Raw genomic sequence first — 12,508 nt, 5'->3', positions numbered from 1 at the left:
TAATTTTGCCAAATATACTCTTTAATGGTGAATACTTCAGCATTTAGTAAAGCTAGTAGATTGTGTAGCAAAAAGTAGCATTTTCCTTTTGAGCTACAGTGCAGCTTCCTAAAGCAGCTTATTTCCTAGCTGTATGTAGAGTTTAAAAAAAACCACTAGTTAACCCTACATCAGAAATATATATGCAGTTGAGGATTGCTTTTCCTCAGACTTCCCTATGAACTGACTCCAAGACATCAGTGAAGTTTATGAAGGGTTCAGATGGCCTGATTGCTGGCTAGAGCCTGTAAAAGAAAACATGTTGCCACAGCTTATCAAGTTTCTTTGTGAGAGCCAAGCCACAGGAACTTAACTTAGCCTTAGGGAGGCAGTTAGGCTAATACAAATGATCCCTACTAAGCTGTGCTCTGAATTAAGAGGTGGTTAGACTGAGTTGTATTATCTTGCATTTGCTTTCAGCTAAGAACATCAACCTGGACAGTTCCCACGACTCAGCTGACAGTAACTTAATTACAATCCAAAATCTGTTTCTCTCTACTTCTTGAAGGAATTCTAGTTCATAAGTAAAACAGTCTGGCAAACCCCAGTCAACACTTTTTGTTGTGTGCTAAGACATTTAGGCTATTTCTGGCAGGGGAAGTCACCAAGTGCATTTGAGTGAACTGATCCTCTTTAACCAGGTAGAGATGCCGTCAAGCTCCACGACTTTGCGGCTGTACTGTAAGCATGTCAGGGACTCATGCGAAGAAAACTAAGCAATGGATGGAAGTTTGGTAGGATCCAATAGTGTAGAGGTGGAGGAGTCCTGTTTCTTCAAATTCTGCTAAAGTTTTGTATGAGCAAATTAAAGGAAGTGTAGTATTTCAGGTCATTTGGCTTGAGGATATTGTTTGCTTTGCAGAAAGAGATTATGTGCCTGTATATAAGGCACAGCACTTTAACAGGGAATATGAGTCTTTTTACTAATAAGAGGATAAATATTCTGCTATTCTGTGTTTTTGTGTAGCAGATGGTCAGGTTAGTGTAATGTCCTGAGCTCCAAACTTCGCTTCCTGGGCAAACTGCATGGTGGCTGTTTGTGTGTACCTGATGATGGTACATACGTCTAGGCACCTAGAGAAAATATGCTTTGTGCGAGTTGGTTGTTTAAAATGCATGCTTTACACAAGGAGGTCAGACTAGCTCTGCTGTATAACTTAAATTTGTTTGTTTTCTGTTTTAAAAAAAAAATCTACAGAAAGGGCTTCATTTAGGAGCCTAAACCTTCATGCAGACTCTGTCAAAGGTTTCAACATGGGACGAGCAATCAGTACTGGTAGCCTGGCCAGCAGCACTTTGAACCGACTTGCCGTTCGACCTCTGTCTGTTCAAGCAGAGATTCTGAAGAGGCTGTCCTGCTCTGAGCTCTCGCTCTTCCAGCCACTTCCTGGCTCTTCAAAGAACAAGAGCGAGAAGACTGCATGGGAGGAAAGACCCAGGGTTATGAGCAAGTCATTTCACGATCTGAGTCAGAGCCACATCTCTGTTTACCCCCCAAGGAAAAATATTATTACTGCTTTGGACTCTTCCCCCCAAAAAATAGAAGACATAATGGGAAGAGTCTTTCAGGAAATGCCAAAATTTGATACTGGATCAGCAGCGGGAGCATTAAAACTGAGCAAGTAAGAGTCTCTCTGACCGCCCTGCAATATCTTTGTGTACAGTCAATGTACATTTTGCATCAGTTTTGATTTATTATTCATGCCATTATTTTATTACACTGATCCTTCCCTTCCCTCTCCCAACTTCCTCTTCCCTCTGTCTGGTTCCCCTTCTCTCCTTCTCCCCTTTAAGTTCAAAATCTCATGCAGGTTTAAGTAGAAGCCCTGAAAGAAAGAAAAGTGAATCAGACTCATCATCCATTGAAGATACCGGTCAAGCCTATGTTGTAGGTCAGCATGCAAAAAATAATATTACTGTATTTACTAACTAACCTCTAAAATTGCTTTGGGTGTAATGCTTTGATATATTTATTAACTTTGATATATTTATTTGGATTTGAAAAAGGGAGCAGAGTATCACATATTTAGGTAATCCAGGCAAATTGCCTGTTGTTCCTGAATAATTGTTACAATGAATCAAAAAAATTCTCCTTTGGACAACACTAGTCTGTACACAGGTGTGCAGAGTGTTAGTACATGAAAGTAAAAGCTATTCCAGAAAACATCTTCCATTTTTTCATATCAGAGTGCCACTTTATTGTATGAATCTTTTAATAATTTGCTAGTCTTCACAGTCTGTTTGTCAAGCCTGAACTTTTTTAGTGTTTTCTGTGGAAAGGGTCCATGGAGTGATTTTTGGAAGTGGATTTTTGTTTGGTCTCGTTTGGATATACTGAGTTAGGTGCTTTTTTTTTTTTTTTTTTTTTTTTTTTTCCAGGGCATTGGGTGTTTCACAAAAACACTCTTGTAATGAGCTAAGCCAGATGTACTTACTCCATTTTCTTGCCAAGGGTTGTATTGCACACAAATAGTCTTACTAGGCAGTAAAAATACAGAGTTCATGTTTTAAAAAAAAAAACCAAAAAAAACCAACTATTCAGAGCAGCTAAATAGACAAATTCTCTCATCGGGTTATTATACATATTATACATTAATTTTTAATATCTCTGTGTCATCAGTTTCTGGTTATAGGAGGTTCCCTGTTATAATAATAGAAACTACAATGATTGAAACATTTGCAGTCTTAGCTTGCTTTTGTTGCTTTGCTCTAGCTTAATATTAAAATATTGATTAGTTACAGAACATCAGAAAAAATGGAAAAACGTTAAGTTTGTGAGAGTTACTGTAAACAAACTCACAAAAAAAACTTGAACAAAAAAAAAAACCCAAACCACCAAAACAAAACAGAACGTGACATACAAACACTTACTGCATCTGCCCCCGCTGCACTTGAAACCCAAACTGACTTGGGAACCGTGCTTTTACAGTACCAAGAGCATAACCTACTGAAGAGTGAGATGAGACACGCAGTTTCTGGTAGTGACTGGTTGCAGCCATTTATCCTGTGCTTTTCACTTTACAATTAGTGTTATTACATGCTTACCCATAATCTTCTGGGCAGCGATTCCGATAAGGATCTTGGCTACACATCAGAAAGTCCTACTGAATCACATTGCCTGTGCTGGGGGATACACATTCTTTGCCCGATGAAACTCATCAGCTGAAACTTTAGGGTCCAGAGGTTTGGAAAAGGCCAGGACTGCTTTCCTAAGAAGCTTGAATTATCTTACCTAATTCACTTTCATAACTTGCTACATTTATTATTTTATCCTCTTTAAAGTATGTCGTTATTTGGTTGACATTGATCATTCCAAAGAAAATATGATTCTATATGCAAACTGATTTAAATAGAAATACTTGGTTCAAATTGCTTGCTACTGCAGCAGCTTGTTTGTTACTGTATAAAATCTTACAAGACTTCTGTTGTGTTGGTTTATTAGGTTAGGCATATTGATGCAATCCTGTTAGAAAGTATAGTCTTTGACTTGGTTTCTTAAAGATCCATTAACTTTACCTGAAGTAACAGTGGTTGTAAAGGCCAAACCTCTGTCCTTTCTTTAATCCTTTGCCTTTGCATGAGCTACCACCCATCTGAACCTTGAGCTACAGCCGAAGTACATAAGTAATTTGGATTTGCTAATCCAAAACTACTTTCATGTTTATTCATTATTAGAATAAGTGAGTCATCTGATATTGTGAGTGAGCTCACGTATACTGTGTAAAGTCTGAAATACATCTTGGTAGTTTTCGTATTAAAAAAAAAAAAATGATAACAATGTCTGATATTTCCATTCATGTCACAGGCGTTAGCATGAATACTTCAGGAAGTCTTCCATCATCAACACTGTTAAAAGAGAGCGGTAAGTTGATAAATAATAGAATTATTTCAGTCAGTTTGTGAAGCACTTGTCAAGTACTTTGCTGTTCCACTTGTCCTGTTTATTCACTATTCTTAAATCAAATATCTGTCCCAGTTAGTTGGATAGCACCTTTTCCTAAATACAACTCCTCATATATCTGTTGGATTGCTTCTTGGAGGAGGTTTTGACATCTGTGTGTAATATTTTTCAAATATAAATAGTGTCTGTTTAGTTGAGACTTGAAGGGTGCTGTTACCTAACATACCGTGCTCTTCAAAGCTCATTTCCCTTACTTGTGAGGTTACTGGTTCTGTAAAGCCCAAGAAGCCTGTGCTTTCTTTTTAGTTCTTCTACTCTTTAGGTTTGACTTGGTTTTGTTGGAGAAAAATTCCTTCTCCAGATAGTACAGTCTGCACCACTGCACCACTGTTTTCTGCTTGTATCAGTGTGTAGAATTCAGGAGGTTTCTGCTGGTGTGGAATTGCATGTTTGACTGAGGGTACAAATACCCCAGGCACTCCAAACCAAATGAGTTGTATCTTCTCTGGGTAGGAAATTCATGAGTTCAGATTTACGATATGTTGGCTTTTTCTGGAGTTTTTTTTCCCAAATCATGTTCCTTCTTTCTCTTAAATGCCTGGGTCTACTTCAGCCTCTTCGGAACCCTCGGGAGTCACATCAATTGATTGTGAGGGTGTTCAAATTTTGGAAGAGGCGGGATCAGCAATCTGTGGAGTTGCAAATGATGAAATAAATTTAAACAAGATAGATTTTAGTAGATGTTTCTAATGTTAATTGTTTTTTAATGAAAGACCACCATTAAGAGAACTCACTGAGTCACCTTTTAGTAACTGCATATAATAAACCTCAGTTTCAACTTTTACCAACATGCTTACATCCTGCCTACTTGAGCAGGGCACGTAAACACAGATCTAAATAATGTGCTGAACTGAGACTAATAAATTTGAAGATTGTGGGGCTCAATTGTGTTTTGATTCCGAGAGACTATGCTAGGTGCTTTTCTTCAGAGCATTGAAAGATTTTAACTGCTGAAGATGGGAGTGACTTATAACAGTAGTGGTTTGGTTTGGTTTTTATTTGGACATGGCTTGGGAAATTAAAGTTGGATCCACTAGTTCAGAACAGCTTTTCAGGTTATCAGAGAAGTAATCTTTTTTTAATGGAATAGAACTTTGAGGCAAACCTGAAGGCAAGCATTCAGGTAGTGTCTGATCACAAAATGTTGGCTTTTCAGTTGATTCTCTGCAAACAACACAGAACAGAGTTGCCTCACCAGAAAGAGAGATCACTTTGGTGAACTTGAAAAAAGATGAGAAATTTGGCTTAGGTAAGTGGCTTTAAAATTGCAGTTATGTGTGTTCCTAGAAGCAAAAGCAAAGTAAAGTTTTCTGGTCTGTATTTAAGTATTTATTGTAGGCCTGAGGAAAGCAGTGCAGACAGTAGCTGGATTTTGAAGGCATTTAAGATGCTGAAGCCTGGACTGACTTGATAGTGCCTGCAACTGATTTGTTGAGTGTTTCTGTTTTTCCGTATTGTAAGTTTAGGATAATATTTATATTGTGAACCAGTCATCCTAAAAGTTTGCCTTTAAAGTTTAACTGTTTTGTCTGTATGGACACCTCACATCTGTGACAGCTTGAAAGCTTTAAACAATTGAAAAAAGTAGTATAAAGCCATTATGAGCTAATTGTGGAATGTTTTTCTTACTCTTATAATATCATCAGATGGAACACTAATTTCGGGTTTAAGGAGCCTGGAAGACAAGATATTTGCATTCCGTTCCTCCTTCTACTGATGAGTTTTTTCATAAACCCACATAATTTTTCTCTATATGTGTAATGAATAATTTGGTGTCAGTATTGTGCTTTAGGGAGGCTCTCTAAAGTGTACTTAAGGACATTGTTTTGTCTGTCATTCAAAATAGGACTGTTGCATAAATTTGAAGAGGAGAAAAAGCCTACAAGACAATAATATTTAGTGTTTACCCTGCACAGTAACTTAAGAGTTGACCAAAAAGGAAAGAAATTCATATGAAATGCACTGTTTCCTCTCTTTCTCCCTGATGCAATCTGTGGTACTTCACTGTTTTAGCTAGAATAGAGAACAGCTAATATCTGCTACTTTCCTTTTTTTAATCTTGAACATCCTTCCCAGGTTTACCTGGTAGAATTAGCAGAAATAGATTAGAAGCTTCAAAAAAAACCGAGGAGTTGAAAAACTCAGTTCTTAAGACCAGGGTCAAACATTTAGGTGAAGCATCTAGCAATGGAGAAAACCAGAAACTTTTAAGTAAGAGAAAACACATTTAATCTGGTCAACAAATGTACATTTAATGTCATCTGTATGTGCATGTGTTTCTCTGGTCGCAGTTGTCTTCTGTAGCTTTTCCTGGAGTTTTCTGGGAAGCCAGCTAGACAGTTTGAATGGCTTGTTCTAAAACAGAGAATACAATACAGCTTAATCAAAAAAGCTTTACCATTTACTTTCATATAGACTTCTTTTAGAAGTATAATTTTACTTTACATTCATTAGAAAGTTTTTGTCCATTCTGAAATACGCACTTGTATTGTGTTAAGTTACACTGTCATCACTGACATTTTTGCCTGCTTTGGGCATTTTTTAATAGGCTTTCAAATAGTCGGTGGAGAGAAGACAGGAAAACTTGATCTGGGAATTTTTATTCATTCAGTTATTCCTGGAGGGCCAGCTGATTTGGAAGGATCTCTAAAACCAGGTGAATAGTGTAAATAAAAAGAGGTGTGTACATGAAAGAAAAAGCCAAACGCGTATGTAATACCATTTCCATCTCTGGCTACAGCCATCAGTCCTTTACAAATGCTGACCTTCAGTTGCCTGCTGGATAATTTCTGAAATCCGGTCATACTTTTTTGTTAAACTATACAAAAACAAAAATCATTCAAAACGAAGTGAAAATTGTAAAGCTTGAAGTAGAAAATTGAAGTTACATATAAAGAATAAAGGCTTTATTTGCTGTTGTGTCTCTATAGATGCTTCGTCATTTCAATTTTTTAAAGCTCCAGATCCTTACTTTAATTTTGCAGAAAGTGAATGTAGCCTTATGGCTACTATAATGGGGGAGGGGGAAATAAAATTTATTTTCTTTAGTATCTGCTATTTTTTTCTTTTCATTTTAGTCTCTGCCTTGAACTGAACTGCGTATTGCTTATTTCACTTCTTGTTTTTTGCTTTTGCATCTGGTTCTCTTACATCAGAAGAGAAAGTAGAAATCATAATATTGAAAAGAGAAAATATTCATAACCAGTTCCTATGGTTTGTTTTGCTTTTTGGTTTTTTTAATGATTAGGGTTCCCTATTCCAACATCACTTGAATTTTAGTAATTTTTAATCCATGCATTGTGTAGAGATTTTCAGACCTATAGTTCGCATTCTCACTGGTTGATAAAAATATAGCTATTAGATTGTATCTGAACAAATCCCTTTTGTGCAGGACACCGACTAATATCCATAAATAGCACAAGTTTAGAAGGTGTCAGCCACCATGCAGCATTAGAAATTTTGGAGAATGCACCTGAAGACGTGACGCTTGTTATCTCTCAGCCCAAGGACAAGCTATCCAAAGGTACAGAGAGAAATATTCCTTGTTATTAAAGAGTTGGTCCTTGAGTTTGACCACTCTGCCTTCTCTGGCAACTTTTGTACTTTGTGTTCCTTCAAAATTACTGATCTAATCAACTCAGATAGATGTAAAACATAACCCTAACTGCAGTAACTTCTGTAAGCAACCCCAGCTAGTATGTGCTTGAAATTGTGTTCTGAGACTGAACGAAGTAGTGTGTTACAGTAACCTTTGATGAGCGCACACCAGTTGCATGGTAAACAGAAAGTGTTCTGCGTAATATAAACGAGGAAAACCTTACATGGTTGTAAGCTGAGAAATTTGTGTCATACTGCAGATAAGGTGTTGTCAGCTACTGATGACTGTCTTGTCTCTTGGTTTCCAGCATCATGTAACGCTGCACACATTAGTAATGGAACCAGGGGCTATTTAAGGAGGCCATCGTCAATACAGGACAACGAGGCAGAGTCTTCTTCAGAAGAACACAACCAGTCTCGTGGTCACCAGAGGCCTGTTTTGGGGAGTTTGTCGGGAGGCAAGCGGGATGGAAGTGTGAGCTCCCAGGATTCCAGAACTGAGAGTGCCAGTCTATCTCAGAGCCAGACAGCCAGCTTCTTTGGCAAACGTGCAAGTGGTAGAGCTCAGCAGGATCCTCAGCATTACAGTGATTCTCAGTCTGGGCTTTCTAAAATGAACGAGAAGAGAAGATCCTCATCTGACAGTACTCGAGGAAAAAATAAAAGGCCTGGGGTAGTGGAGTCTGTGGAATATTCTGACCGAGGGGATTCTGACATGGATGAAGCAACTTATTCCAGCAGTCAGGAGCAACAACCAGCTAAAAAGGCATAGTGTATTTCATATGATCATTTCCCATCAGTTTAATAGCAGTACTGAAATAGCTGACTGTAGGTGTGAGTAAGGTGAAAGAATGTTGGGGAAGGACAGCCTAACCTGCATCTTATCCTTCTAATGGCAAATGCTAATAGCTTATTTCTAACAGTTTGGGGATTTTATTCAAAATAAATGGAGAAAATAACTCTGTAACTTGAAACAACTTCCCAGCTTTCCAGTGTCACAAGATGGGCATGTCTTACTATAGGTAGAGGGTGGTTTGGGATGAATGTGTAGTGCACTTGTTGATTCTGTAGAAAACCTCCTTTTGATTACGTGTAGTTGTCCAATATGATTGTAATCTGGAGGTAAGTTCATTCAACTGGCAGATAAATTAAGTTTTTACTAAAGTAGTACTGATGCATCTGGAATGGGTAGCAGCAGAATTTACTGTCTTTTGGGATTGATCTAATCCGTGGAAAACTGCTGTTGTGTAATGAAGTTCAGCCGTGAGCCATGCTCTGAACAGAGACAGCTTGCTGCTTCACCTTTCTGAAAGTATGCGATTTCAAGTACAACAAATTAGTTCCTAACTTGCAGTGATTCCTCTTTTCAGCTGATGGAGGTTATTCAATCAAGTTGTGGCAGCTCCTACAAATTAATCCATCAGACCCTAGGCTGCTGTAATACTGAAATACTATAGTTTGTCTTCTGTGACCAACTCACTCCGACATAAGGACTCAGCTGCTGAATGCCAAGCATATTTCTGTGCTCAACCTGTTCAGTGGCAGCAATGGAAGAGTTAAAGCAATGAGCCTTATGAATCTTACTAATTGGTACTTTGCCATGTGAGCTGCTTTTGGCTGCATCTGACTCAAAACCACACCCTTTAGGGTCTTAACTGCAAACTTCTGTTCTAATGGCAAATCATTCTCTCTTTGTTTTGTTTGTTTCTTTTTTCTTTTTCTTTTTTTTTTTTTAATAAAGGAATCTTCCTCAGCAACTACAGTGAACAAAATGAATTCTAAAAAAGTTACTGCAACACTTCTTAAACCTGGAGATATCTTTGAGGTTGAACTAGCCAAAAAAGATAACGGCTTGGGAATAAGTGTCACGGTACTGTTTGACAAGGTTTTTAGATGTTTTCTCTTTTTCTCTACTCCCAGCAACCCATTAAATTGCTAAATTACAAGGAAGCAAAATATTTTCTGGGGTCACTGTTAAGTATATAGTTTTACTGATGGGTGATTAATCTTACCAAAGCTGAAAAGTAACACTGTTTTTATATCCCTTTTCTTGTCATCTGCCCTTTAAGTAACTCTTTTTTGTTGTTTTTATGGTGGAGCCCCGAAGTCCTAACAGAATCTTATCACAGATGCTGCTTTGTGAGTACAAAAAGCAAGGTGGTCTTTATCCCTTGCTACCTAAAGTGGCAGATTTACAAGGGAGAGAAATAAGACCTTCCCTGTCTGGCACTGCAGGCAGTGGAAGCGGTAGTGTTACTTAAGAGTATCTCTGCACGTCCACACACGTATGCCGTGTTCAGTGTTCTCCCTCTGCTGGATGAAAGGCAGAAAGCAGAAAACTATTTAAATCCAAATAAGACCTGGCTGACACTGCTTTCTTGCAATATGAGATAAAAATATGTTTTTAATGGACTAATTTCTCTTCAGGCTATAAAATTTTGAAGGTAGTTTATGTTTAGGGCCTGCCATACTGCAGAGTGGCACTTCAGGGAAGAAGAGAATGATTTATAACTGAGATGCACACATTTTTCTTGTATTGTGTTCAAAAATATATTTTTGTTCTTGTATTGTGTTCAAAAATACATTTTTATATTTCAGTATTCAAATATTATCTCTGGTTGATTGATCACCAGACTACATGGTAATTTGAAAAAGGAAAAGTTGCTTAAATTATAACAATAGAGAGCAGTTATTAGCTGTAGTTCAAAACTGGTGGCTTTCACTGGCTCCTTATACCTAAAACAAAGTTGGCTTTTTCCCAAATGTGCCCATACAAATAGGCATGTAGGTGGAGTGCCAGTTCTCAAGGCTAGCACTGTTTTTGTTTTTTTTGTATATGGCTAGTACTGTAAGAGGAGCAGAATGAAATTCTGTTGTTTTAGCATCCCAGTCTGTTGAAATTCGTATTGCTTTGCCAAGCTTATAACTTAAGGCAGCAGGAGGAACAAAGATTCAGCAGGAGCTGGGTATTGAATAGCATCAAGCCTGCTGTACGTATGTGTTGACTTTGTAGAAAATGTTAGAAGTTGCCAAATGATGCAAACGTTTCCCTGAAAGGATGACCAAGTGGTATCTTCATTGAGCTTTCATTTTTCAGCTTCCATTCTGCCCCTTGCATTGCTGTTCTGCACAGTAGTGAAAAGAAGACATGTACAATTAGCTCTGTGTTTTAAGTTTTCATATGTAATACTGTCTGCTTTGGGAGTGAACGTTAATACACTGTTGATCTCCCTCTCCCTCCCCCCCGCCCCAAGTTTGTGGAGGAGCACTGGTAGTGCAACAGTGAGCCAGAATCATACAATGGTTTGGGTTGGAAGGGACCTTTAAAGATTGCCTTGTCCAACCCTTCCTGCAGTGAGCAGAAAGGCCAAGACCCTCCAAAAACAATGCCATTTGAGCTTGAGCAGATTTTCTCAGCTTAGACCTTTTAACTTGTATGACCTGAGAGAAAGCAGCACTCCTTAGTTCCCCGTTACATCAGAGAGGGTGTCCTGGAGTAGGACACTGCATGGGTGTGCATCTTCTGCTTTGGCATGCTGTGCTCTCACACATCTCTGAGCTTTGATATGCATGCATGTAAAGTCCAGCATAATGCAGACATGTTTCTACTGAAAGACAAATATTTATTTGTTTTGGGTGCATTTGTGTTGTGATGCATCGTGTTTTTATAGTCTTGCCACTCCAACTTTGTTTGTAGTAAATTGCATGACTGAAAAAACATGCTTTGTGTGACATTCTGGTTTTGACAGTTTGGCTGTTGTTTTTACATGCCAGTAAGCGCAAGTGCTTCCTTAGTACAGTTTTCCTTGTGTGACAATATATTTAATTACTAAGTATTCTAACTTCAAAAAAGACTAACAAATCCTATTTTTGCTTTCCATTTAGGGTGGTGTAAATACTTGCATAAGGCATGGTGGTATTTATGTGAAAGCGATTATTCCTAAGGGAGCAGCTGAAGCAGATGGCAGAATAGAAAAAGGTAGTATCTCTGTTCTTTCAGTTGAGACTCTTAATGTGAAGAAAGGGCAGATAACTTTGGTGTCTGTGGTAGACTATGATGATACACTGTAGCCTAGAAGCTGGAAATGCTGTTTGCCTCCTTTCATTGTACCTTTTTCACTGGGAAGAAGAGCTGTTTTTCCAGGCTACTGCATTTGCAGTTGTCATTTTAAATATTGCCTTGGTAGCTAGTTCTGCAGATGAAGATTTAAAAAAAAAAAAAAAAAAAGAAGTACTGAGACTGTGGAGGGGAAAAATAGGGAGTAGACACAGGAATTTTTTTTTTCCTAATATAGCCTGTGTTAATGGACAACACTTCTCTGTTCCAGCCATGAAGAGAGAAGGCTTTGTATTATATGTGACCCTCTTGCTTTGCAGGCTGGGCAACTCAATACAGAAAATCGCTGTAATTGTTATGACATTTCTTGTTTGTAAGCCAGCCACATTCTTCACTGAATTCCCGCTGCAGACTGACTTGTTTTTAATAAAGAGTCTGAGCATTGTGGTAGGCTATCATTCTGATGGTTAACACTAACTTTGACTGGGATTATCCCATAGAATCAGAGAATCGTTTAGGCTGGAAAAGACATTTGAGATCGTTGAGTCCAACCCTATAGTTTAATTGCAAATTTCTCTTCTTGATTCGGAGTGTGGAACGATGGGAGAATTTACTTCAATAACTGTCCTTGGTAGCTGAGACTTGAAGATTTCTATGCATCATGTGTGTTTTATAGATGATACTCTATCTACTTTTTCTTAAATTATTAATCAATCATTTGTAGGTGACCGTGTGCTCTCTGTCAATGGGATTAGTTTGGAAGGGGCTACCCATAAGCAAGCTGTTGAAACACTGAGAAACACTGGGCAGGTAAGCAGCTGCTGATTCTACTCCTGTCTGTAGTAAACCAGATA

At 38.1% G+C, this 12,508-nt stretch overlaps 1 protein-coding gene across 1 annotated transcript in view; it reads left to right on the top strand.

The window, feature by feature from the left end:
* Positions 1 to 12,508, top strand: part of PTPN13 (protein tyrosine phosphatase non-receptor type 13) — a 128,058-nt gene that overhangs the window by 91,311 nt on the left and 24,239 nt on the right. The window contains exons 18-27 of the mRNA XM_086747156.1: positions 1,238 to 1,661; positions 1,834 to 1,931; positions 3,845 to 3,901; positions 5,157 to 5,249; positions 6,549 to 6,656; positions 7,392 to 7,523; positions 7,906 to 8,363; positions 9,339 to 9,482; positions 11,483 to 11,576; positions 12,379 to 12,464. Coding sequence (XP_086603282.1) covers positions 1,238 to 1,661; positions 1,834 to 1,931; positions 3,845 to 3,901; positions 5,157 to 5,249; positions 6,549 to 6,656; positions 7,392 to 7,523; positions 7,906 to 8,363; positions 9,339 to 9,482; positions 11,483 to 11,576; positions 12,379 to 12,464 — 1,694 coding nt within the window. The remainder of the gene's footprint in view (positions 1 to 1,237; positions 1,662 to 1,833; positions 1,932 to 3,844; positions 3,902 to 5,156; positions 5,250 to 6,548; positions 6,657 to 7,391; positions 7,524 to 7,905; positions 8,364 to 9,338; positions 9,483 to 11,482; positions 11,577 to 12,378; positions 12,465 to 12,508) is intronic.

The sequence above is a fragment of the Chlamydotis macqueenii genome, chromosome 4 (genome assembly GCF_036417535.1).
Source record: "Chlamydotis macqueenii isolate bChlMac1 chromosome 4, bChlMac1.mat, whole genome shotgun sequence".
Classification (NCBI taxonomy): Eukaryota; Metazoa; Chordata; class Aves; order Otidiformes; family Otididae; genus Chlamydotis; species Chlamydotis macqueenii.
Note: the sequence above shows the minus strand (reverse complement) of the source record. Positions and strands in the feature narration are given on the sequence as shown.